The 23,232-nt window shown below is 45.3% G+C and overlaps 2 protein-coding genes and 1 long non-coding RNA gene across 3 annotated transcripts in view; 2 read left to right on the top strand and 1 right to left on the bottom strand.

Moving 5' to 3' along the window:
* The window catches only part of LOC309485298 (integrin alpha-X-like), a 60,398-nt gene that overhangs the window by 17,149 nt on the left and 20,017 nt on the right, over positions 1 to 23,232 (bottom strand). The window lies entirely within an intron of this gene.
* LOC309485411 lies at positions 14,057 to 22,041 on the top strand. The gene is made up of 2 exons (XR_014201184.1): positions 14,057 to 15,461; positions 21,737 to 22,041. It is a non-coding gene; the product is annotated as an uncharacterized lncRNA (long non-coding RNA).
* Positions 18,439 to 21,752, top strand: LOC309485327 (uncharacterized protein). The gene is made up of 2 exons (XM_082152145.1): positions 18,439 to 20,895; positions 20,932 to 21,752. Exon 1 carries the CDS (start codon positions 18,621 to 18,623, stop codon positions 19,959 to 19,961), a length of 1,341 nt encoding a protein of 446 aa, XP_082008271.1. The 5' UTR covers positions 18,439 to 18,620; the 3' UTR covers positions 19,962 to 20,895; positions 20,932 to 21,752.

The raw sequence follows: 23,232 nt of genomic DNA, 5'->3' as shown, positions 1-23,232 counted from the left end.
TAGTTCTAGAGCCAAGGGGAGTAGCTTTGCTACCACCATTGCAACAGTGGAAAGGAAAGTTGAACCTGGAATAAAACCAGAAAAGGGAAGTTCAGTTGGTATGAAGGCTTGCATGTTTTGTGGAGGTGAGCACACATTGGATCTGTGCCGCCAGTTGGAAAAGAGGGTGCATAATGAGAAGATTACTTTCTTAAAGAAACATGGTGTGTGCTTTGGCTGTTTGTGCAATGGGCACATGAGCCGAGACTGTAGGAAGCGTCTCTCATGCAAAGTGTGCAGTCTGAAGCACCCTACTGCACTCCACATTTATCCAAAAGAGAAAGAAATTAAGTTATTGCAAGTCAAAGGAGAATCTGAGACAGCAGTGGGCAGTGCTTTGATCTCTGTTCAATCCAGTGGTCTCATTGGGGCCGGTGACCAAGACTGTACACTCTCCATAGTTCCAGTTCAAGTTAAACCTAGGAAAGGACATAAGGTGTTGATTACCTATGCCTTCATGGATCCTGGGAGATCAGCGTCATTCTGCACAGAGCGGCTGATGAACAAGCTGAATGTCAGGGGACGAAAAACTGGTATTCTCCTTCGGACTATGGGTCAGGAGAAGTTCGTTGGAAGCCATATTGTCTCAGGTTTGGAAGTGGCTGAATTAGACAGCGGTTGTTTTTGTGCCTGATATTTATACGCAGAAAAACATGCCAGTTCATCGAGGTAATATTCCTCACCAGAAAGACCTCCAACGATGGCCATATCTGAAACATGTCCAGATAAGGGAGATTGATTCAGATATTGACCTGCTGATTGGATCCAACGTCCCTAGAGCACTGGAGCCATGGCAAGTCGTTCGAAGCACCGAGGGGGGCCCATACGCAGTCAAAACGATGCTGGGCTGGACTGTAAATGGACCTCTTAGAGGCGATGAAGGTAGAGAAACTACTTGTGGACAGCCAGATGTCACTGTCATTAGGATCTCTATTGCAAACCTCAACGATCTGTGGAAGCAGCAGCTAAAGGCAGATTTTCCTGAATGTAGTCAGGATGAGCAGATGGGGTTATCAAGAGAAGACTGTCAGTTCATGGAGTATGTTACAAAATCTGCTAAGTTGGTGGATGGCCATTATAGTGTTTGCTTACCTTTAAGAAAAAAGGATGTAAAAATGCCAAACAATAGAAGAGTTGCCGAACAGCGTGCTATGAGCCTCACAAGGAGGTTTGAAAAGGATGCTCCATTTCATGCTGATTACACGGCATTTATGAATGACATCATCTCCAAGGGCTATGCAGAGAAGGTACCAATTGAGAATCTGGATCGGAGCGACAGAAGGGTATGGTATATACCACACCATGGTGTATATCACCCGAAGAAAGGAAAGATCAGGGTCGTTTTTGACTGCGGAGCTACATTCCAGGGAACATCTTTGAATGCTCAGCTCCTACAGGGACCCGATCTTACCAGCATGCTAATTGGAGTTATGACCAGATTCAGAAAGGAGCCTGTTGTACTCATGGCAGACATCGAGGCAATGTTTCACCAAGTCAGAGTACCAGCTGAGGATTTGGATCTGTTGAGGTTTCTCTGGTGGCCGGATGGAGACCATAGGCAGAGTCTAGTGGAGCACAGAATGGTTGCGCATCTGTTCGGAGCCACATCTTCGCCAAGTTGTGCAAGCTTTGCTCTCAGAAAGTGTGCGGAAGATAATTGGGAGCAATTTAGCTCCAAAGTAATCGAAACAGTACTGCACAATTTCTATGTGGATGATTGCCTTACATCAGTGGCTTCTGAGGAGGAGGCGATAGCACTCTACCAGGACCTTCGTGCCCTTTGTTCAAAAGGGGGCTTTAAGCTCATGAAGTGGATCAGCAACAGACGTGCCGTGCTAGCAGCTATACCTGCAACAGAGAGAGCAAAAGAGGTTAAGGATTTGGATTTGGAAAATGACACACTTCCTGTAGAAAGAGCATTGGGCGTACAGTGGTGTGTTCAGTCCGACACTTTTAAGTTCAAAGTCCTCATTAAGGATTGACCCTTAACCAGAAGAGGGATCCTCTCCATGGTCAGTTCAATCTATGACCCCTTAGGAATCTTGGCACCTGTGGTCTTATCTGCCAAAAAGATCCTTCAAGACTTGTGCAGAGAGGACCTTGGTTGGTGTAGCAAGGTAAGCAGGAGAAGGGGAGGGGGATTGTGAAGCAACAACCAATCCCATTACAGATTGCTGATAGGGTGGCCCAATTTAAAGGACAGGCAACATGGAAAGGCAGCTGGGGTCCTTGTAGCATCAGTTAGCCGTTTGGGACTGGGTGTCATGTGGTGTACTTCTTTCTCTCAATTGAAGGTAAACCTGTATTTTTTTGGTGTACTATTACAAGGGTTGTTTTTAGTGTACTGATGCAGTCACCAGCACCAGTATAGATTTAATTATTGTTTTTAATTGAGGGTATTTGAATCCATTAATGCATCATGTGGGTAAAAGTTTGTAATGATGGTAATATGGTTATTGTATTACATTTTAGAACTGTTTGCCTGATGGACTAAATTCAGGACCACCATGTATTTGTCTGGCTGTGCACCTTAAAGGTATGGTTATTAATTTTGAGTTCATTGTTTGTTTGTTATTTGGATGTGACTGACACTCATGAAAAATATTCTATTTTGTTATAGGGTGTTGGATGTTGATTGCTAGTCGCTGTTCTCTTATATTGTTTTTTTTGGTTTTTTATGTTTGTTTGGTTTCATGTGACAATTGTGAAATTGACTGCTCCCTGATTTATTTGTGGTAATTAATTTCCTAGCCAGCTTTATGTGTGGTTGTTGTTTGTTTATTGTTTTTTTTGTTTAATGTATTGGTTGATTTGTCGCTGGCTAGTGGAATTGTTTATATCTATTTTCTTTGTCTTTTTTTTCTTTAAATTATGTATTTAATGTAAACTGCTTTTCACCCTTGATCAAGCAGCAGGGGGTAGTTTCCCATTGTGGTCGGTGGAGAACTGGGAGTGCAATTTAATAGAGCCCTTATAGGTCTTGTGGGTTGATTTGTGTGGTTACTAATTGTGAACGTGTATCACATACTCCTGTTTGTAGTGAAGGGCTTATGGGGGTTTGCTGTGGTTTTCACAGAATGCAGTGAAGTGTCCCCTGTATAGGTAGCTCAGGTTTTTTTGTATTCCTAGTTGGACAAATTAAGTAATTGCTCCCCCTGTCAGCTGAATCAGTTCATAGCCTGAATCATTTTATGGTATTGTTTAATAAAGAATTTTGTATTTTTCTACAACTTATTGTCTTTTGTGATAGATCTGTTTCTTTTCTCTTTTTTTTATTTATTTGGCCCCCGCGGGTGTCACATTGGGATGACCTTATACCAGACTTATACTCCAGGAGTGGAGAAGTTGGCTGAAAGAGCTCTGGCAGCTTGAAAGGTTTGAAGTTGACAGAAGCCTAAAACCAATGGATTTTGGGGAAGTGATTTCTGCTCAGTTACATCACTTTGCGGATGCATGTGAGAGCGGCTATGGAACAGTGACTTACCTGTTATTAAACAACATAGACAGACAAGTTCACTGTGCTTTCATAATGGGTAAAGCCAGAGTGGCTCCATTAAAACCAATCACCATCCCTCGTATGGAGTTGACAGCTGCCATGGTTGCAGGTTGAATGGATGAGTTGTGGAGGAAGGAGCTGCAGATGCAACTTCAGGACTAAATTTTTTGGACTGATAGTACTTCCGTACGGAAGTACATCAGCAATGAGACCTCAAGGTTTCGTACCTTTGTAGCCAATCGGGTTTCAAAGATACTGAGTGTATCAAATCCATCTCAGTGGAGATATGTTAACACCACAAGCAATCCTGCTGATTTAGCCTCCAGGGGAGTAAAGGTGACATCACTCCTGAGAGATAACATATGGGTGTCTGGACCTCAGTTCCTTGTTGGGCCTGAAGAGGGGTGGCCTGAAATCCCAGATGGCTCTGTGAGAATCCCGCTAGATGACCCTGAGGTCAAGATGGGCTTGATTGTGAATGCTGTGCAGGCTGAAGAGAAGAGTGATGCAGTCACTCGCTTGATTAACTACTTCTCCTCTTGGATCCGTCTGAAGAAGATGATCCTTAAGCTGAAGAGTCTACTACTGTACTTCAGTCAGAAGAGGAAGCAACTGAGCGTGACTCTTGCTCATTCTGGCTTGGATAAGGACCAACAGAGAAAAAAAATTGAAAAGGGAGATGCAGAGTATCAAGGCTCAGACTGGCAGTGGTCTTCTTTCAGTTGAGGAACTCAGAAGAGCTGAGATGGAGATTGTTAAGTTTTGTCAGAGAAGGAGGTTTCCAGGAGAATTCAACAGCTTGCGAAAGGGAGAAAGTGTGAAAAGGACTAGTCACATTTACAAGCTCAACCCAATACTTGAAGATGGTATTCTGAGAGTTGGAGGACGACTTAGCAGAGCAGCTATGCCGGAAGAAGCTAAGCATCCTGCCATATTGGCAAAAGATTTACATATTTCCGACATAATTCTTCAGCACATACATCAAGAGGTGGGACACAGTGGTCTTAACCACATGCTAGCTAGCCTGCGCCAAAGATATTGGATCCCTGGGGCTAATGTGGCTATAAGGAAAACCCTGTCTAAATGTATTGTCTGTCGACGACTGCATGCAGCTCCAGGGCAGCAGCAGATGGCAGATTTACCTCGGGACAGAGTTTCTCCAGATGAACCTCCATTCATTCGGGTTGGAGTTGATTACTTCAGACCTTTTGAAGTTAAGCGAGGAAGGAGTACATTGAAGAGGTATGGGGTTCTCTTCACATGCCTTGCCATAAGAGCGATCCACATCGAAGTTGCATCGTCCTTGGACACAGATTCCTTTATTAATGCTCTTCGACGCTTTACAGCAAGACGTGGACAAGTATCGGAACTGCGCTCAGACAATGGCACCAACTTTGTCGGTGCAGAGAGAGAATTGAGAGAGGCAATGGAAGGTTGGAATCATGCTCTAATTAACAACACCCTCCTTCAGAAAGGAATTAAGTGGATTTTCAATCCCCCCAAAGAATCACATCATGGAGGGGTTTGGAAAAGGTTGATAAGATCTGTGAGGAAGGTCCTGAATTCCACCCTGAAGTTGCAGCCCCTGGATGAGGAGAGTCTTCACACAGTTCTCTGTGAAGCAGAAGCTATTATCAACAGCCGTCCTATTACCAAGGCATCCACTGATCCTAATGACTTGGAACCACTAACCCCTAACCATCTGTTGCTGCTCAAGATTATGCCATCTTTTCCACCGGGTCAGTTCAAAAAGGAGGACATCTACGCTCGTCGCAGATGGAAACAAGTTCAGTATATATCTGACTTGTTTTGGAAACGTTGGATTAAGGAATACTTGCCTCTTCTTCAGCAGCGTCAGAAGTGGTCTGGTGTCAAGCGTAACTTCCTTACTGGAGATATTGTACTCATAGTTGACAACTCAGCACCTCGCAACTCATGGCTTACAGGAAGGATTGTGCAAACTATCCCTGATAGAAGAGGATTTGTTCGTCAAGTGCGAATTAGGACGAAGACCAGTTATTTGGACAGGCCTATTACCAAGATTTGCCTTCTACAGGAAGCAGAGGAGCCATGAGGATATCCAGCTGACCTTTGAACTTCTTAGACTTTGACTTTAACCTTGACACTGTTATACGGACCTTTTTTTCTTTATATGACTGACTAAGTGATTGTGAAGATCACTCTTTACAAAGACAAAGGACTTTGTCTCTTTCTTTTGTTTGGTCTAAAGAAGAAAGGACACTTTCAAACGGACTGTCTTACCCTGGAAGGAAAGACATCTCCTACATAATGTGCAGTTGTATAATTATTGTGTTAAAATAATTAGGGGCCGGAATGTAAGAGCCTCCTGTAAGTCTCCCATGTGATCTGTGTTTATGGTATCATTCATAATATTCACTGCACTCGGATTGTAGGTGGTGGGCGTGTCCACCGGGGTTTGGGCGGAAGTGATAGTGGTCTATTTGTTTGCTTCACCTGTTCACCTGAGTTCAATGGGGCTTTGACAGAGAGAGGGAGTGAGCCTGGGAGCGAACACTCTCTGTTGACCGCACTTTCGCACTCACACAGCACTTTTATGACCTGGTAACTGCAGTACCAGTTGTATCTTGACATGTTGAAGCGTAATAAATGATTGAACGTAGATCACTGAGTGGAACTGAGTTTCTGCACGTCACAGTGTTTCCAGTCTCTCAGTGTTTAGTCCCTCGCGGCTGCAAATTTTGTTTTGCCTTGTCTACAGCCGCTAATACAAGCTTTATAACATAAATTGGTCTCTATAAGCAGGCGACTGAGAGACAAGACTGAATAAGGGACCGTTTGCAAATTGCAAAACCCCTTTGCACATGTAAGGACTGATTTTCCTGCTAAAACAAAACGCACCCTGCAATAAAGCCATAAAATGCACCCTGGACAGCAGATAGCAAAGACAGAGCACAGGACCTTGTCCTGCCCAAACTTATCTCCTTGTCTCCTTGTTTGACTTCAACTCATCCCCCCTCTCCCTCCTCAAGTCACTGAAAGTTCATTAAGACTGTCTATATAACACATATGGTGTATCTTGTGAATATATTGTTTTTCCATTTCATGTTTGGTATCATTTTAAGTGTCTCAGTGCGATTGGTAAAATGGTCTTAATTTCATTGCAGTCATTGGTTTAATGAGAAAGGCTGAGAACTTAGGAGAATCTGGTTCCCCTCTCTGGGTGATATCTCTTTAAGATATCTAAAAAAAAACAGGTGCTACCCCCCTGGGGTAAATGGATTGGCCCAAACAACTCTAAACAATATTTGTATAACCCTTTTTGTTCTCCTCTGGGTATTTAAGGATGGGTAACAGAGCAGTCATTGGGACTCTTTACCAGGATTATTGACTATTTCAGGACTGGCTAGTTTGTGATCGTGAGCGCACATTCGCGACGTGACGTCTCAAAGTGACACTAGGTCCGTAATGAACGAATATTTGAAATTTTGAGATGCCTAGAATAATCAAAGATCTAAATTAATTCATAATCAATATTTATGATTATTTTCTAATCAAAAACACAATCTAAATTTGATTATCATTTGAAATTGGAGTCAGATTACGCATAGAGCTAAAGTAATACTAAAACTAAATTCCAATAAATTAAGTGAACTTCACTGGAGCACTGAAAAGACATACACGCATTATGCCTTCGCCAGGCCGTTGGATTCCGTCGTTGGGCCAATGGATGTTCCTTGCACACATTTTATATTATGAAAAATATTAAATAACTTCACTGTGACACACTGTGCTGTCGCCAGATTCAGGTCACACATTACTGCTTTCCTGCTGGTTATACTACAACATGTTCATAATATGATTATATATTGTGAAACAAAATCAATAACTTCACTGTTATTAGAAAAAATATTCGATAATTTCACACTGTTATACAGTGTAATGCCATCAAATTCAGTAAGCAATTATCATGCAAAATCTATGGTTGTAACTAGTATGTTAGCTGTGCACCAACATTATTTGTGTTAAGAATAGGCCTACTTGTATGTGCTATTACTTGCCAAACTAAGTGTTGTATAGGCTCACCAGCAGGAGAGCAGTGATGTGTAAACCTGAATTTGGTGTGTTAGGCAAGGCAAGGCAAGTTTATTTATATAGCACATTTCATACACAATGGCAATTCAAAGTGCTTTACATAGAAGAAATTAAAATAATAAAAAGAAACAAGAATAATTAAAACAGTTTAGAAAAATCAAATGAAATACAATACAGTACAGTCGGACGAACAGCGGCACAGTGCTCATTCAGTAAATGCATAGCTAAACAGAAGTGTTTTGAGTCTGGATTTGAATGTGACTACAGTAGGAGCACATCTGATCTCTTCTGGAAGCTGGTTCCAGCTGCGGCTGGCATAATAGCTAAAAGCAGACTCACCATGCTTAGAGTGAACCCTTGGTATTTCTAGCTGATATGATCCTAATGATCTGAGTGATCTGTTGGGTTTATATTCAGTGAGCATATCTGCAATGTATTGAGGTCCTAGGCCATTGAATGATTTATATACCAGTAATAATACTTTGAAATCAATCCTAAATCTAACTGGGAGCCAGTGTAAAGACCTGAGGACTGGTGTGATATGTTCATATTTTCTGGTTCTGCTCAGAATCCTGGCGGCAGCGTTCTGTATGAGCTGCAACTGTCTTATGGTCTTTTTGGGAAGGCCAGTGAGGAGTCCATTACAATAATCCACCCTGCTGGTGATGAAAGCATGCACAAGTTTCTCTAAGTCTTGTCTGGAAACAAAGCATCTAATTCTTGCAATATTTTTCAGATGATAGTATGCTGATTTAGTTATTTCTTTGACATGACTACTGAAACTAAGGTCTGACTCTAGTGTCACACCAAGATTCCTGACTTGATTTTTAGTTGTTTGACCCCTAGAGAGAAGGTATGCGTTCACCTTGAGAACTTCATCTTTGTTTCCAAACGCAATAACTTCAGTTTTGTCTTTGTTTAATTGAAGAAAGTTTTGATACATCCAACTGTTGACCTCATCAATGCATTGGCACAGGGAGTCAATGGGGCTGTAATCATTAGGTGATAGGGCTAAGTACAGCTGTGTGTCGTCTGCATAGCTGTGGTAAGCAATTTGGTTGTTTCTCATTATTTGGCTCATTGGGAGCATATACAGGTTGAACAGGAGTGGCGCAAGAATTGAGCCTTGAGGGACTCCGCATGTCATGGATGTCCACTCAGACTTATGGTCTCCTATACTCACATAATAACCTCTCCCATCTAAGTATGACCTGAACCATTTTAGGACTATCCCAGAAAGCCCCACCCAGTTTTCCAGCCTGTCAAGAAGTATGTTATGATCGACAGTGTCAAATGCAGCACTGAGGTCGAGTAGTACCAGCACTGATAATTTGCCTGAATCAGTATTTAAGCGAATATCGTTTATTATCTTTATGAGCGCTGTCTCTGTGCTGTGATGCGGTCGGAAACCAGATTGAAAATTATCAAAGTATCCATTCGAGCTTAAGAATTTGTTCAGCTGATTGAAGATAACTTTTTCAATGATCTTGCCTATGAAAGGAAGATTTGAGATCGGTCTATAGTTGCTTAATATGGTCTTATCCAGATTGTTCTTTTTCAGGAGGGGCTTGACAACTGCAGTTTTCAGGGAGTTTGGAAAACTCCCAGAGAGAAGTGAGGCATTTACCACTTCTAGAAGATCTGCTTCTAAACTGTTTAACACACTTTTGAAAAAAGATGTGGGAAGTGTGTCAAGAGCGCATGTTGATGTTTTAAGGTGCTGTACGGTTTCTACCAAAATTTTTCCATAAATTTTTTTGAAATCAGACAAAGTTACTACTTTTTCAGGTGGTCTGATCTGTCTGACCCCAGCACAACTCAAGGATGTGCTGATCACCTTTCTGATATTATTGATTTTGTCAGAGAAGAAAGAAGCAAACTCACTGCACTTGTTGTCTGAGAGCATTTCACTGGGAATCTGGCTTGGGGGGTTTGTCAGTCTCTCTACAGTAGCAAAAAGAGTGCGTGTGTTGTTTAAATTGCAGTTTATAATGTTTGAGAAGAAAGTCTGTCTAGCTTTGCCTAGTTCCATATTAAAAGCATGAAGGCTGTCTTTGTAGATGTTATAATGGACTACAAGTTTTGTCTTCCGCCACATGCGCTCTGCTTTTCTGCATTGTCTTTTCATATTTTGCACTGCTGTTGAGTTTCTCCAAGGTGCTTTTTGTCTGCCACTCTTCTTCCTGACTTTCACAGGAGCAATATCATCAATTGCACTTTTAACTTTTGAGTTAAAAGAATCAAGGAGAAAATCAACAGAGTCAGCAGATATGCTTGGTGTTAAGGATATAGCCTTCATAAATAGTACACTAGTGTTCTCATTTAAGCATCTCTTCTTGACAGACTCAGATCTAGCTTCAGTGGCAGGAGAGATCAATATATCAAAGAAAATACAGAAATGATCAGACAGTGCTACATCCTTAATAACAGTCGATGAGATGTTTAGACCCTTACTGATAAGTAAATCTAGAGTGTGTCCATGATTGTGTGTGGGTCCATGTACATGCTGAGTCAGATCAAAAGTTTTTAAAACAGTTTTGATTTCTTTTGCCATATTGTTTTCTGCATTATCTATGTGAATGTTCAAATCTCCAGCAATGGCAAAACAGTCAAACTCTGAGGTAATTGTTGATAACTGTTCTGTAAATTCCTCAGCAAAGGCTGGAGAGTATTTTGGAGGCCTGTAAATAATGATAAGTAAAATGCGTGGAGCACCTTTTAATACAATACCCAGATATTCGAAAGACGTGTAGTTTTCAAATGATATTTGCTTACATTGATAGATATCTTTAAAAAGAGCAGCTAGACCCCCACCTCTTTTAACAGCTCTGCAGACACTCATAAAAGTAAAGTTAGGAGGGGATGTTTCATTGAGGATTGTTGCACTGCAGCTGTCTTCTAGCCAGGTTTCATTTAGAAGCATAAAATCCAGGTTGTTTGTGGTTATTAAGTCATTGACTAGAAGTGATTTATTTTTAAGTGAGCGGATGTTTAAAATTGCTAACTTAACAGTCTTACTTTTTTTCCCTACACCAATCTTAGTTAGACGTGCAATAGGCACCAGATTAGTTGAGTTTGCTGTACGGCTATTGAAGGCCTTAGACTTTCTATCTTGTAATAGAACAGCAATAGAGAAAGATACAGGCACACTGGGTTCCCGCTTGTTCTGTAAACATTTGAGAAAGTTACTGTTATCAAAACGGGGACCCGACATACATCACTGAGAGCTGGTATCAGTTGTTTTTGGTTCACCTCGAGCAGATGGAGGAGGGTGTGGGCCCTGGCGTTGTGGCAGAGGCCGAAGAGCTCTCACAGAGGCAGGGGGAGGGCGAGCTGGGCCTGCAGGCTTTGGTGGTAGCGGTGCCCGACGTTTTTTGGTTGATATCTGGGGGCTTGCAGCAAAAGAGTGTGATAGTCTGGTTCCAGCATGCACAAGTTCTTCCATTTTCTGTGAGAAGCACAGGAGTGGAGTTGGTGGCGAGAGGGAGAACGTGTCTGGTGAAAGGGGCTGTTGCTCTGGTGTTATAGGAGGCTGTGATATGCTGTCCTGGCTTCCCTGGCTGTTTTCCAGGAAGTCGTCCTTGGGTGCTGAATCTTGGAGCAGTTCTGATGTGTCTGTCTGTGGTGAGCTCTGTGGGCATGGCTCAGCTGAGATTGTGTCTGTGAGCAGAGGTTGTTGTGGCTCAGTGGTGTTATCATTGTCCTTGTGTGATATGTCAACATCATGAAGTGAAGTCCTGTGGTCATTCATACTGTGTCCAGGTGTGTGTGTGCCGTTCTGATTGAGTGGATTGGCACACACTGCAGAAGGATGATTGAGGGAGAAGTAGATGTTGTCCTTTAACACTCTTGAACCAAGTTTGTTTGGGTGATGGCCATCCCGATGAAATAGTTGTCTCTGACTCCAGAAGAGATTGAAGTTGTCAATGAAGTTTACTCCTTTTATATTGCAGGTTTTTTGCAGCCATGTATTAATCCCAAGCAACCGTGAAAACCTGTTTGTTCCTCTTGCTGGGAGTGGTCCACTGATGAATGTCTGAACTTTCAGTTTTTTAAGTGTTTCAAAAAGTTCATTGAAATCCTTCTTAAGGAGTTCTGACTGCTCTTTATGAATGTCATTCTTCCCCACATGAATGATGAGTCGATTTGCAGTCTTATGTTTCATTAGAATGTTCTGAAGTTCCCTGTTTATATCAGAAATTGTTGCTTGTGGAAGGCAGCATGTAGTTGTATCCCTGCAGCTAATGTTTCTGATTATGGAGTCCCCCACTATCAGAGTCCTGGGCTCGGCTGTGCTCTGAGCTGAGTGCCGCTGTCTGCTCGACCTTGAGCGCCAGTTAGCATCAGTGTTAGCTACTGGCTGATACAGTCTGTGTTCGATCACATTCATCACGTTTGGGGATTCCTCATTTACATTCATTAGTACTTCAAATCTGTTCTCAAGATGTATAGGTGTTGGTGGGAGACCAGTGTTTGCAGTCTTTGTCAGAGTTGTTGTTGCTCAGAGATATGTGAGGCTCGTGACAATCTGATGTCTCGAGTGCCTTTGGGTCTCGCTCCCTGTTTGTGCCATCATGATTTGTAAGTCGATCGGCTTGTTTCTCTACCTGTCGAGGAGCACTAGTTTCATGGGACTCACCGGCTATATGCTGAGGGCGTCCATGACGAAGCTCTGTTGTGTGTTCCGTCTGGTTTGGTGGTCCCGTAAATAACTTTGTTTCAAGAACTGCAATCCTTTGTAAAAGTCTGTGGCAGTTAGTGCAGCAAGTAGATTCCAGAAGAGGCATTTTCTCTCTTATCCTTGTAGGCAGTTGTGTTTTCCTTTCCCCGGAATGTAAGCTGGTCGGGTAGAAGAATTCTGCGTTTTTGTAGTAATCCAAACTTTGTCGTTTGAGCACTGTGCTGATTTGCTGAAGTTAAAATTAGGTGATAAAAGGAGCTCAAATTATAAAAGTATAGAAGATAAAATATAAAAGCGATAGAGCAAAGCGCGGAGCAGTAAGCAAGAGCGTCCGAACAGTAGCTGAGCAGGAAGTTCACCTGTTACAGTGAAGTTATTGGATATTTTTCATAATATAATGAAATGATATATGTGCAAAAGCACATTTTATCACACTAACTGTTCAAACATAGACCTCTATATTCACTGAATTAATAATAAATTATAAATGTGTTCAGCATTCTGCCACAATATTTTAAGTCGTAAAGTGAACAGGATATATTAAAATGTGGCGCGTGGATTCGGCCGGCATGTATTTATGATACTAAGCGGGGCAGCCGGTCTCAGAGCCCTCCCCAGCTCTATAGTGCCCAAGGCCGCATTAATGCACGGGCTTACCTGGGCTGAAGCCCAGGGGCCTCCCAAGTTCAGGGGCCTCCCATGTTCAGGTTCATGATGAGCTGAAAAGGTCATATTGTTTTAACTTGTCAGATTTTGTCGCTAGTCGCTTGTGGGCGTTGGTAGTGCTGTCGCTCTAATGTTATTGTTAAGGTGCGTTCACACCAAACGCAAATAGAGCGTCTGGCGCGAGTGATTTCAATGTTGTAAAGACGCGTTTACGCGCGTCTAGAGGTCCCGCTGCGCGAATGAGGCGAGACTGCTCGTCTGCCACATCTATACAAAACACCACCACAAGTGATATTATACAACTATATCATTTTAATTTGACTAGGAATTAGGCTCAAAAGAAACAGTATGCTGTTGGGAGAGTGTTTTTATATTACCACACAGCAGTTCAGGGATTAAATAATTTACTAGATTAACGATCGATCAATCTACAAATTAAACTCACTCATACTGTCATAAATTACTAAAACGTCATCCGAATTTGACAAATAGGCTAATACATTTTCTTGTCCCTAATAGTCAACATAATGCACTGTAAAATGAACTGCAGCAGTGCTAAACTTGCATCATAAAACTACAACACTCGACCTATAAATGTATGAATTAAACTCACTGAGACTGTCGACAGTTTCTTTTCCATGCAACATTTTATTATATCCATGTTTGTGGTTAGTTACAGTCAAATCATATAAAACCGTGAAATCGCCCTTGAACTCTTCTGTCTTGCCTGCACTGCACTCGAGATGGTGACGGGAGCTGAGCTCCACTGAAAGGCTTCTTTCCTATTGGTTGTCGAAAATCGCTTCTTATTTGCATAATGTTGAAATTTAGTTGCTGTGTGTGGTTGTTAAATAAAGTGTCTTGTGTTTATGTGCTCAGTGATTATGTTAATAACAATATTAAAATTAAAAACAATATTTTAAAAAAATCACTGTTGTAGTTCTCGAAAGAAACTAATGCATTTTGTGATGTAGATTACCTAGATAGGCTATTACACTTTTTTTTTTTTTAAATGAGACTCTTTAAATTGAGGGGATGGGGGGCCTACAAAACCTCTCAGCCCCGGGGCCTAACATTAGGTTAAGGTGGCTCTGATAGTGCCCCACAGTTTTCCAATGTAAATCTGTGGTGAAAAATGGAACTGCAGTGCATAGAGCGCACTAAAATGGAACTGCTCTGCATAGAGCGCCATTGGGGCAGATTTCAGACTGCCTTATTTTCACGTGACCTTACGTAAACCTCGCTCTAGACAAAGATGCTATCAGTCCGCTTCAGGTATGTGTCTGCATCAGGGGTCTCATTTATAAAACTGTGCATATCCTCATCTGCATATCATTTGCGTATGCATATTCATCCACGTGATACCATGTTTAACGGTACAAGACATTAGGAAAATATGAGATACGGATGTGCCGTTACATTTCTAAAAATCATTAAGTAAACCATCCTTGCCTTGTTTTTGAATAAATCAATCAAATTGTATAAAATACATTTCAGAGAAAGTTTTTCTCAATATTTTCCCCTGGCCAAATAGTATTTCTAATTGCTTTATATATTTAATGTAAACAGATAGGCCTTATAGTGCATTATTGATCATTATTTGCGCAAAAATATTTTCTCAGACCATGAGTTCTGCTATTATCATACACTAAGCAATCCTCGCTGTAGTTAAACATGAAAACACAACATGCCACAGGAAAAGTGTTCAAAAGCATTGCATCCACTACAAAAGTTTCCATTAATTAAAATTTATATATAAAAATTAACTTCACTGTAATGATTTCATGTAATTTAAGTGCTTAACTCCATTAATGAGAATGGCATATTTAATCTAAATGTGTATATCAGATGTAAAACATAGTTTAAATCATTCTTTTATTTATTTAAACTGTTATTGTGACCATGCACTATATTTATGATTAGGACTCATAATAAAGATTTAAAGTGGTTTTCCTTCATCTGCCGTCGGTCCCTCAGCTCACCATCGGTGTTGCTAAACTGTTCCGTCTCCAGAATGTTTGTACACATGGGTCAGAGTTTGCGTACAGGTGCGCAAATTTTCCCGTCAAGTTTGTTTCCCGTCCAGAAATGGTGTACCACGCTACTGATTCACGAGTTCACACTTACAAATGATCAGAGAGTAAATGGTTATGCGTATTTGGCGTGCTGTCCGGGGGGAGGGCTCCGAGCTCGGAAATTGGGCCCGAACCCAGAGTACTCCCCCCGTCTCTGGTTAGGAAGATAACCATGCAAGTGTGAGGAGATGGGGTGGTGGAGGGATGCTGAAAACTGTCGAGGAATATGGGTGAGTCGACTGCGTATATTTATAGGTTTAACTCATGCTGATTGAGTGGACCTGTTGATTACTGATTGATGACAGCTGGTTAGAATGACTTGATTGCTTGATCATTATAACGCGTTCCTCCCGAACCTTGTTAATAAAACATCATTTATAAAGCTCATTTTGAGGAAAATTGGGTTGTAAAGTAAAATGATTGTAAATGGGTGTCATTTGTGTTCTCTTACGAGGGGTCTCTCGTACTGCGTAAGATATCTTACGCTAGGGGAAAATCCTTTTCCGCGAGATATTGAAGCCAAAAATTATCCTTAATTTTGTAATAATGCAAAACGCGTTGCAGCAGCAATGCAGACATAGGCGAGACAGCTCGCGCGCCTATTGGCTGCTCTGCGGCAACTGCAGCAGCCTATCGAGCGAGGCCTGGCGTGACGTCAGACCCAATCAGGGCACTTCGCGCCCGCTGCGTCACGTCCAGCCGAAATGGGCGTGGTCTAGGCCTATAAATATCGCTCGCAGGCAGCTATTATCTGATTTTTCATCCTTCAAGCGAAGCACACGCATCGCTGGAGCTGGATAAGAAGCCGCGCCGTCTGAGAGAGAGCATCTTCAGCGGGACGAGTCACTGAAGTCGCTGGCCGCGCCGCCTTCCTTGCCTTCCTGCTGCGCTATCCGGCGTTATATCCTTTCTCTGCTACTGTGTTTATGTATGTGTGTGTGCTCGCCGCCGCGACACACACTCCCATTGCACTAAAAGAGCTGGGCGTCTTTTTCAAGATGCCCCTTTTCCTGATCAAGCAGCTCTCGCGCTCGCTGACGGCGACTGCCCTCACTGCGAGCTAGTTACTGCCTGTGGTGACTCTGAGGACTCACCTGGCATCCTTCTCCGAGACTGCTCCTCCGCCCCCCCACCCCCAACCCGCAAAGCTTGCCGGTTCGCCCGCTTGCCTTGCCTGCTTGGGGGACTATACCTGTTCTCCCTCTGTTCGAGCCGCACACACCGCGCCGCTCACAGAGGATGTCAGGAGCGGGCGGTCACGGGTCTAGCTTTCTCTCTCCCTCTGTTCAAGCCGCGCAAACTGCGCCGCTCACAAGGGAGGCTGGAAGCGGACGGTCGGGGTTAGTTTTTCTTTACGTTATAAGAAAGCTACCCTGCCTCTGCACCCCATTCATGCGTCACTCACCGGCGAAAGGAGAAAGGTGTGTCTTTAGTCCCTCCGAGGATGGACTGACCTTCAATTTCTCATACATTTCCCAGTTCCCTGATCATGCGACTGGAAATATCAATATTGCAGCAGGCGAGCCTGTTTTAATACAAGCGCGCCTGCAAGCATACGCCGAAGAAAGCATGTGACGCTGTTATATGCTCGTGCATCCGAAAGCCTTTGTGTTCCCCCCTGTGGCTCAGTGGCGGAATCATTGGTTTTCCTCACGAGAGACCGGAGTTCGAATCCCGGTCTAGCGGCAGTTAAAATTATGCCGCCAATGCTTCGCTCTGTCAGTTCCCTGAAAAGCGACTGCAGATGTGCATTTTGCAGCCAACGAGCGCGTGGCACAACCCGCTCGCCTGCACCCAAACACCGTTTCTATGGTTTCCGTGCGTCACTGGCGAAAGGAGAAAAGAGCGTTTCTGGTCCCTCCCGCGGACGGACCGACCTCCTCATTCTCGTACATTTCTCATTCCCCTCTGAAGTTCGGGCGACTGGAAATGTCAGTATTGCAGTGAGCAAGCCTGTTGTAATACACGCATGCCTGCAAACAAACGCCAGCACGTTGACGCTCTCTTATAATACTCGCGCTAACTGAGTTATAATGTGTCTCCCCCTGTGGCCCAGTGGCAGACACCCAGGTTTTGCACGCGAGAGACCCGCGTTCGATCCCCGGGTCTACCGGCAGATACAATTATGCCGTCAATGCTCGCTCTGTCAGTTCCCTGAAAAGGCGATTGCAGATGTGTATTTTGCAGCCAACGAGCGCGTTGTACAACCCGCTCGCCTGCACCCAAACACCGTTTCTATGGTGTTCCGTGCGTCACTGGCGTAAGGAAAAAAAGGGGAGTTTTTCTGGTCCCGCTGCGGACGGACCAACCTCCTTTTTCCTATACATTTCCCATTCCCCTCTGGAACTCAGGCGACTGGAAATGTCAATATTGCAGTGAACAAGCCTGTTGTAATGCACGCAGGCCTGCAATAAACGCCAGCATGTTGACGCTCTCTGTTTCTATGGCAACTTCTCGCTCGTTCAGTTCCAGTAAATGTGACTGTTCCAGTGTATCCTGCAGTAAACAAGTCGGTTCTGTCACCCGCTTGCCTGCACACAAACGCCGTTTTTACGGCTACCCAGATAAATCCCATAAGCGTGAATTTTTCTGGTGTCCCGGCCACGGCCGATGGTGCTTTATGTGTAGAAAGAATGCCCACTGCCCAGTGCCCATCTCTACACACAAGCACAGCCCGTCACACAGGGCTTGCGCACATGAATCGACTCAGATCGATTGCGCTTCAAACATGGTGAATGTGCCCACAACCCAGTGCCCACTAACACCACGTTATGCATGTCTCACGGTTTCTGTAAAAACGAAACCAACGTGCACTCGCTTCACTCAAGCGAACGATGCTTTCGGTGTGATATGTGCCCGCTGTCCCGCGCCCACATCCACACATAGACATGACAGTTCCTACGGGAACCGCCCAGCCCTCCCCCTCGCGGTTGACCACCGCAGAGGAGTCGAGCGCGGGCAATATGCCCGCTGTTATCAGCGCGCCCCATGCCTCAAATGTCACGAGCGCCATGCTTGTGTTACAGCACGCCGAAGCTTCTCCATCGCTGATCGAGCGGAGCGCGCTTCGTATTCAACCCCTAGCTATCCATGCAGACGCATGGGCAAAGCTACCTGGGGTTTCGAAGTGGGTGCTGAACATTATAGAAAGAGGCTATTCGCTGCAGTTTCGCCGACGCCCTCGCCGCTATGTGGCGCGCGTCGAGACCACGGTAAAAAGAGAAGTAGCACATCTACTTCGAGCCGAAGTGACGAAACTATTGAGCAAAGGGGCCATAGAGCCTCTCTCTCAAGTTCAGAGCGAAGGAGGGCTATACAGCAGATACTTCCTGGTACCGAAAAAAGTCTGAACAAACTGAACAAAGTGCTTGTGAAGCGACAGTTCAGGATGCTCACGACCAGGCAAATCCTTGTGCAGATTCGCCAAGGAGATTGGTTTGTGTCAATAGATCTGAAAGACGCGTATTTTCAAATACAGATAGCGTCACGTCACAGGCGATATTTGAGATTCGCCTTCGAGGGCCAGGCATATCAGTACACAGTCCTGCCGTTCGGCTTGTCCCTGGCACCCTGTACATTTACGAAGTGCATGGATGCGGCGCTCGCACCCCACAGAATGAGAGGCATGCGAGTGCTAAACTATTTGGACGATTGGCTGATTCTAGCGCAATCTCGCGCAGTGCTCATAGAACACACAACCATTTTACTCGATCACCTCGAGGATTTGGGTCTGAGTGTCAATTGGGCGAAGAGCTCCCTGTCACCCAGTCAGAAAATATCTTTCCTGGGCACAGAACTGGACTCACTATCCATGATAGCGCGACTATCACAACAGCGCGCGGTAGACATTCGACGCACAGCGAACTCTTTTCGCTGCGGCGCGTCTGTCCCGCTCAAGAGATTTCAGAAGATGCTAGGTCTCATGGCCTCAGCATCGTCAGTGCTCCAGCTGGGCCTGCTCCGCATTCGCCCGCTGCAGTTTTGGCTGAAAGCGCGAGTCCCACGCGAAGCGTGGGCACCCGGTTTGCTTCGCCTCAGGGTCAATCAGAAGTGCGTCACAGCTCTGAAACCCTGGAAAGCGAATGACTGGTACCAATCAGGTGTAAGCCTGGGGACTTCCTCGAGGGTGAAAGTGGTGTCCACGGACGCGTCCACCTCGGGATGGGGAGCGCTGCTCGAGGGCAGACCGTTCTTCGGCCAATGGTCAGAACGGGAGAAGCTCCTGCACATAAACTGCCTCGAAAGGCTGGCAGTAGACAACGTGCTGACGCGTTTTTGTCCCCAAATAAAAGGTCACCACGTCTTGGTCCGTTCGGACAACATGTCTGTGGTGTCCTACATAAATCGCCAGGGCGGCATCAGATCCGAGAAACTGTACAGGCTGGCAGAACGCCTCCTGGTATGGGCTCAGTGCAACCTGCGCTCGCTCAGAGCAGCGCACGTGCCAGGGATCTTGAATATAGGACCGGACAGACTGTCCAGGAACAATGTTCCAGCAGGCGAGTGGTCTCTACACCCACAGACAGTCCATCTGCTGTGGAAGAAATTTGGCAGAGCGGAAGTGGACCTGTTTGCGTCTCAAGAAAACGCTCACTGTCAAGAAATTTTCTCCAAGAGCAGGAGCGCGCTGGCCCATGTGTGGCCCCGCCACCCGCTCTATGCTTTTCCCCCCGTCTCTCTCCTGCCTCAGGTGATAGAACGGATCAGGGAAGAAGGATGCTCAGTACTTCTGGTAGCACCGTTCTGGAAAAACCAACCTTGGTTCCCAGTCGTGATGCAGTTAGCAAGTACTGCCCCGTGGCCAGTACCAATGAGGAGAGATCTCCTCTCACAGGCCCGCGGCTCGATCTGGCATCCTCACCCGGAACTATGGTCCCTTCATGTCTGGGCCATCAACGGGTACATGTTGGACTCCCTAAAGGAGTATTAAACACGATCACGCAGGCTAGAGCTCCGTCTACAAGACGACTCTATTCTTCGAAATGGTCGGTGTTTTCGGGCTGGTGCACAGCCCGTGGTGTGTCACCCACAAACTGTGGTGTGACGGAGGTGCTTTCCTTCCTACAAGAGCTGTTGGATGGGGGCAGGGCCCCCACAACGCTCAAAGTTTAATGTCGCGGCTATAGCAGCGTTCTCAGAAACAACGCTTGGTCAGTCAATAGGAAGTAACGATTTAGTCATCCGCTTCCTTAGAGGGGCTAAGAGACTGAATCCTCCCAGACCTCCCTCAGTCCCCGTATGGGACCTTTCTACAGTTCTGGAAGCCATGAAAGGTGCGCCATTTGAGCCTTTACAGTCAATCGATTTGAAACACCTGTCTTTCAAGACGATGTTTTTGCTGGCTCTCGCTTCAGTGAAGCGCATAGGGGATCTGCACGCGCTCTCTGTGAGCGCGGCGTGCATGGAGTTTGGGCCCAATGACTCAAAAGTTATACTCAAACCTAAGCACGGTTATGTTCCAAAATCCCTCAACACACCGTTTAGGGTGCAGGTTATCTCCCTGTCAGCCCTACCGGTCCCTGATGAGGAAAAAGACGCGAGCCTCCTTTGCCCAGTCAGGGCATTACGAGCTTATGTGTCTCGCTCGTCTGTTTTTCAGACAGACGGAGCAGCTTTTTGTTTCGTTTAGCGGACGTTCTAAGGGACTAGCCACGTCGAAACAGAGCCTATCCAGATGGATAGTTGATGCTATAGCGCTGGCATACGCCTCCAAGGGCATGCAGTGCCCATTGGGTGTCAGAGCGCACTCCACGAGAGGCATGGCCTCTTCGTGGGCCTGGTCAAGTGGGATTGCCTTGCAAGATATTTGTATGGCGGCAGGCTGGGCCTCCCCGTCTACATTTATAAGGTTTTATAACCTAGAGGTTCCCGCCCTGCAGGCCAGGCTGCTGTCGGTCTAGATTTACCAGTATTATCTGACCTGATGCGATCAGCTCAGAATGCTGCGTCTGCTGAGCACAGCTCAATGTTTGACAGTATAAAGCTGGGCAAACTGTGTAAGACCCACATTTCCCCATCAGTTCAGGCCGTACCCCGCCCTGTCTGTATGATGAAATTTGCGTCCCATCGACGCTGCTATATGTGGAAGAGTGAGGCTGCACCCCTCCCTCTTCCCGGACTCCCTGTGAGTTCCCTGAGTGATTGTGCACTATATGTACCCCGGGCTTTCGCCCTTGGGTCTTTGGTGTCAGATCTCAGCATGCACGGCGTTTTACATTGGGTCCCCTAGCGTAAGATATCTTACGCAGTACGAGAGACCTCTCGTAAGAGAACGTACTCGGTTACTAACGTAACCTCGGTTCTCTCTAGAAGAGGGAACGAGTACTGCGTATCTTGCCGTGCATGCACACGCTCTGGTTGCTTCGATGATGAAAAACCAGATAATAGCTGCCTGCGAGCGATATTTATAGGCCTAGACCACGCCCATTTCGGCGGGACGTGACGCAGCGGGCGCGAAGTGCCCTGATTGGGTCTGACGTCACGCCAGGCCTCGCTCGATAGGCTGCTGCAGTTGCCGCAGAGCAGCCAATAGGCGCGCGAGCTGTCTCGCCTATGTCTGCATTGCTGCTGCAACGCGTTTTGCATTATTACAAAATTAAGGATAATTTTTGGCTTCAATATCTCGCGGAAAAGGATTTTCCCCTAGCGTAAGATATCTTACGCAGTACTCGTTCCCTCTTCTAGAGAGAACCGAGGTTACGTTAGTAACCGAGTACGTTTTAACAACATTTAGCTCACGAGTTATTGATCCAGGAAGTTCGAATCTGTGAATATATTGCCAACTTTACTGAGCTCCTTGGTTTAAGCACTGACCGCATTTCATTATATTTGAGTCAAAGTTCAAACACTATGAACCGCTCCATTGTTAAGGTACGGAGATGTCTGAAACACTGCCAGCGGGATATTAAACAGGAAATGTATGTTCAAGCTCACAACAGGTTTTGCCAGGGAACGCAAATATCTTTGCAAGGGAACGCAAAGTTTCTCGGGGGAACGCAAAAGATTTGAAACATATTTTTTTCTCCCATCCCAATTTATTTCCACCACCATGTGGCTACGTACATTCCAAACCTATGTGCATTTGTATCTTCTGTGGAATACAAAAGACATTCTAAAGACAGTTTCAAATTTTTATGAATGCAATCAAAGTCAATGGGGCCAAACACAACATTAGGTCCCATTGGGACCTGACTGACTGACTGACTGACTGACTGACTCTATGAATGAATGAATGAATGATACAAGTTTGGAACAACATGAGGGTGAGTAAAGGATGACAGAATTTACTCTTTTTTTAATAATAATAAGTGACGTAACAATTGAGTCTTCCCAGCAGAACTTGTGCTAAAGCTTTCATTTCTCGGTTGACCAGAAGCAGACTAAGGCAATCAAGAGCCTGCTCCGAAGTGCTACCAGGCCTTTGTGAGAGGCCCCTCAGTCTGCTCGTCGCCAAGGGTGTCCGTTTCCCTGCGGTAAAAAAATTTAAAAAGCAAGTGCTCTGGCTGGCCAGTTTAGCCGTGACTTCGAGCACTCCCGCAGGGATACGACACCGCCCGTCTCAGCTGCCTCTAAATCCTCCAAGCGGTCTGTGAAACTCCACCCTTGAGACGGGCGATCCAGAGATGAATGGAGCTGCTCCTCCCTCGGACGAGGGTTGGGTGGAGAATCTTTTGTTGCATTTCTGTTCCGCCACTAGCGTCACAGGGGTACCCAAATTCTCAGCAAGAGCAGCTTTCTCTATCTCTGGGTCCCAAGAGGGACCGGTTGGCAGTGTGTGACGATATACCTTGCCACCCTCGACCTCCTCTCTTGTCGCCAGCGGGCAGCAGCGTGTGTGTCGAGGCCGCAAGGAAGAAGCCGTCTCTCACACCCTCTGCCCTACTGTGGAATCAGGTAAGTGTTGCACCGCACACTCAGACCCCACTTTGGGCTGCTATGCTGTCTGAGTCGGGTCCCTGCGTTCCACCTTGCTGCCCCACTGCACCACTGCGGATACGTCTGTGGTCCCGCTGGCCCTGCTTGAATGGTGTCTGGGGGCCTGGCTAGCGCTAGTCTTATTGGCTCACCTGGACCATCAGACTCGCTATGCGATTCAGTTCGCCCGGCGTCCCCCCAAATTCAGGGGCATTCAGTTCACCTACATGCTGGCCAGTGATGCGCCCGTTTTACGGGCAGAGATCACAGTCTTGGACCTGAAAGTT

The sequence above is a fragment of the Leuciscus leuciscus genome (genome assembly GCF_965113295.1).
Source record: "Leuciscus leuciscus genome assembly, chromosome: 21".
In the NCBI taxonomy this organism is placed as follows: domain Eukaryota; kingdom Metazoa; phylum Chordata; class Actinopteri; order Cypriniformes; family Leuciscidae; genus Leuciscus; species Leuciscus leuciscus.
This window is presented reverse-complemented; position numbering and strand designations above follow the sequence as displayed.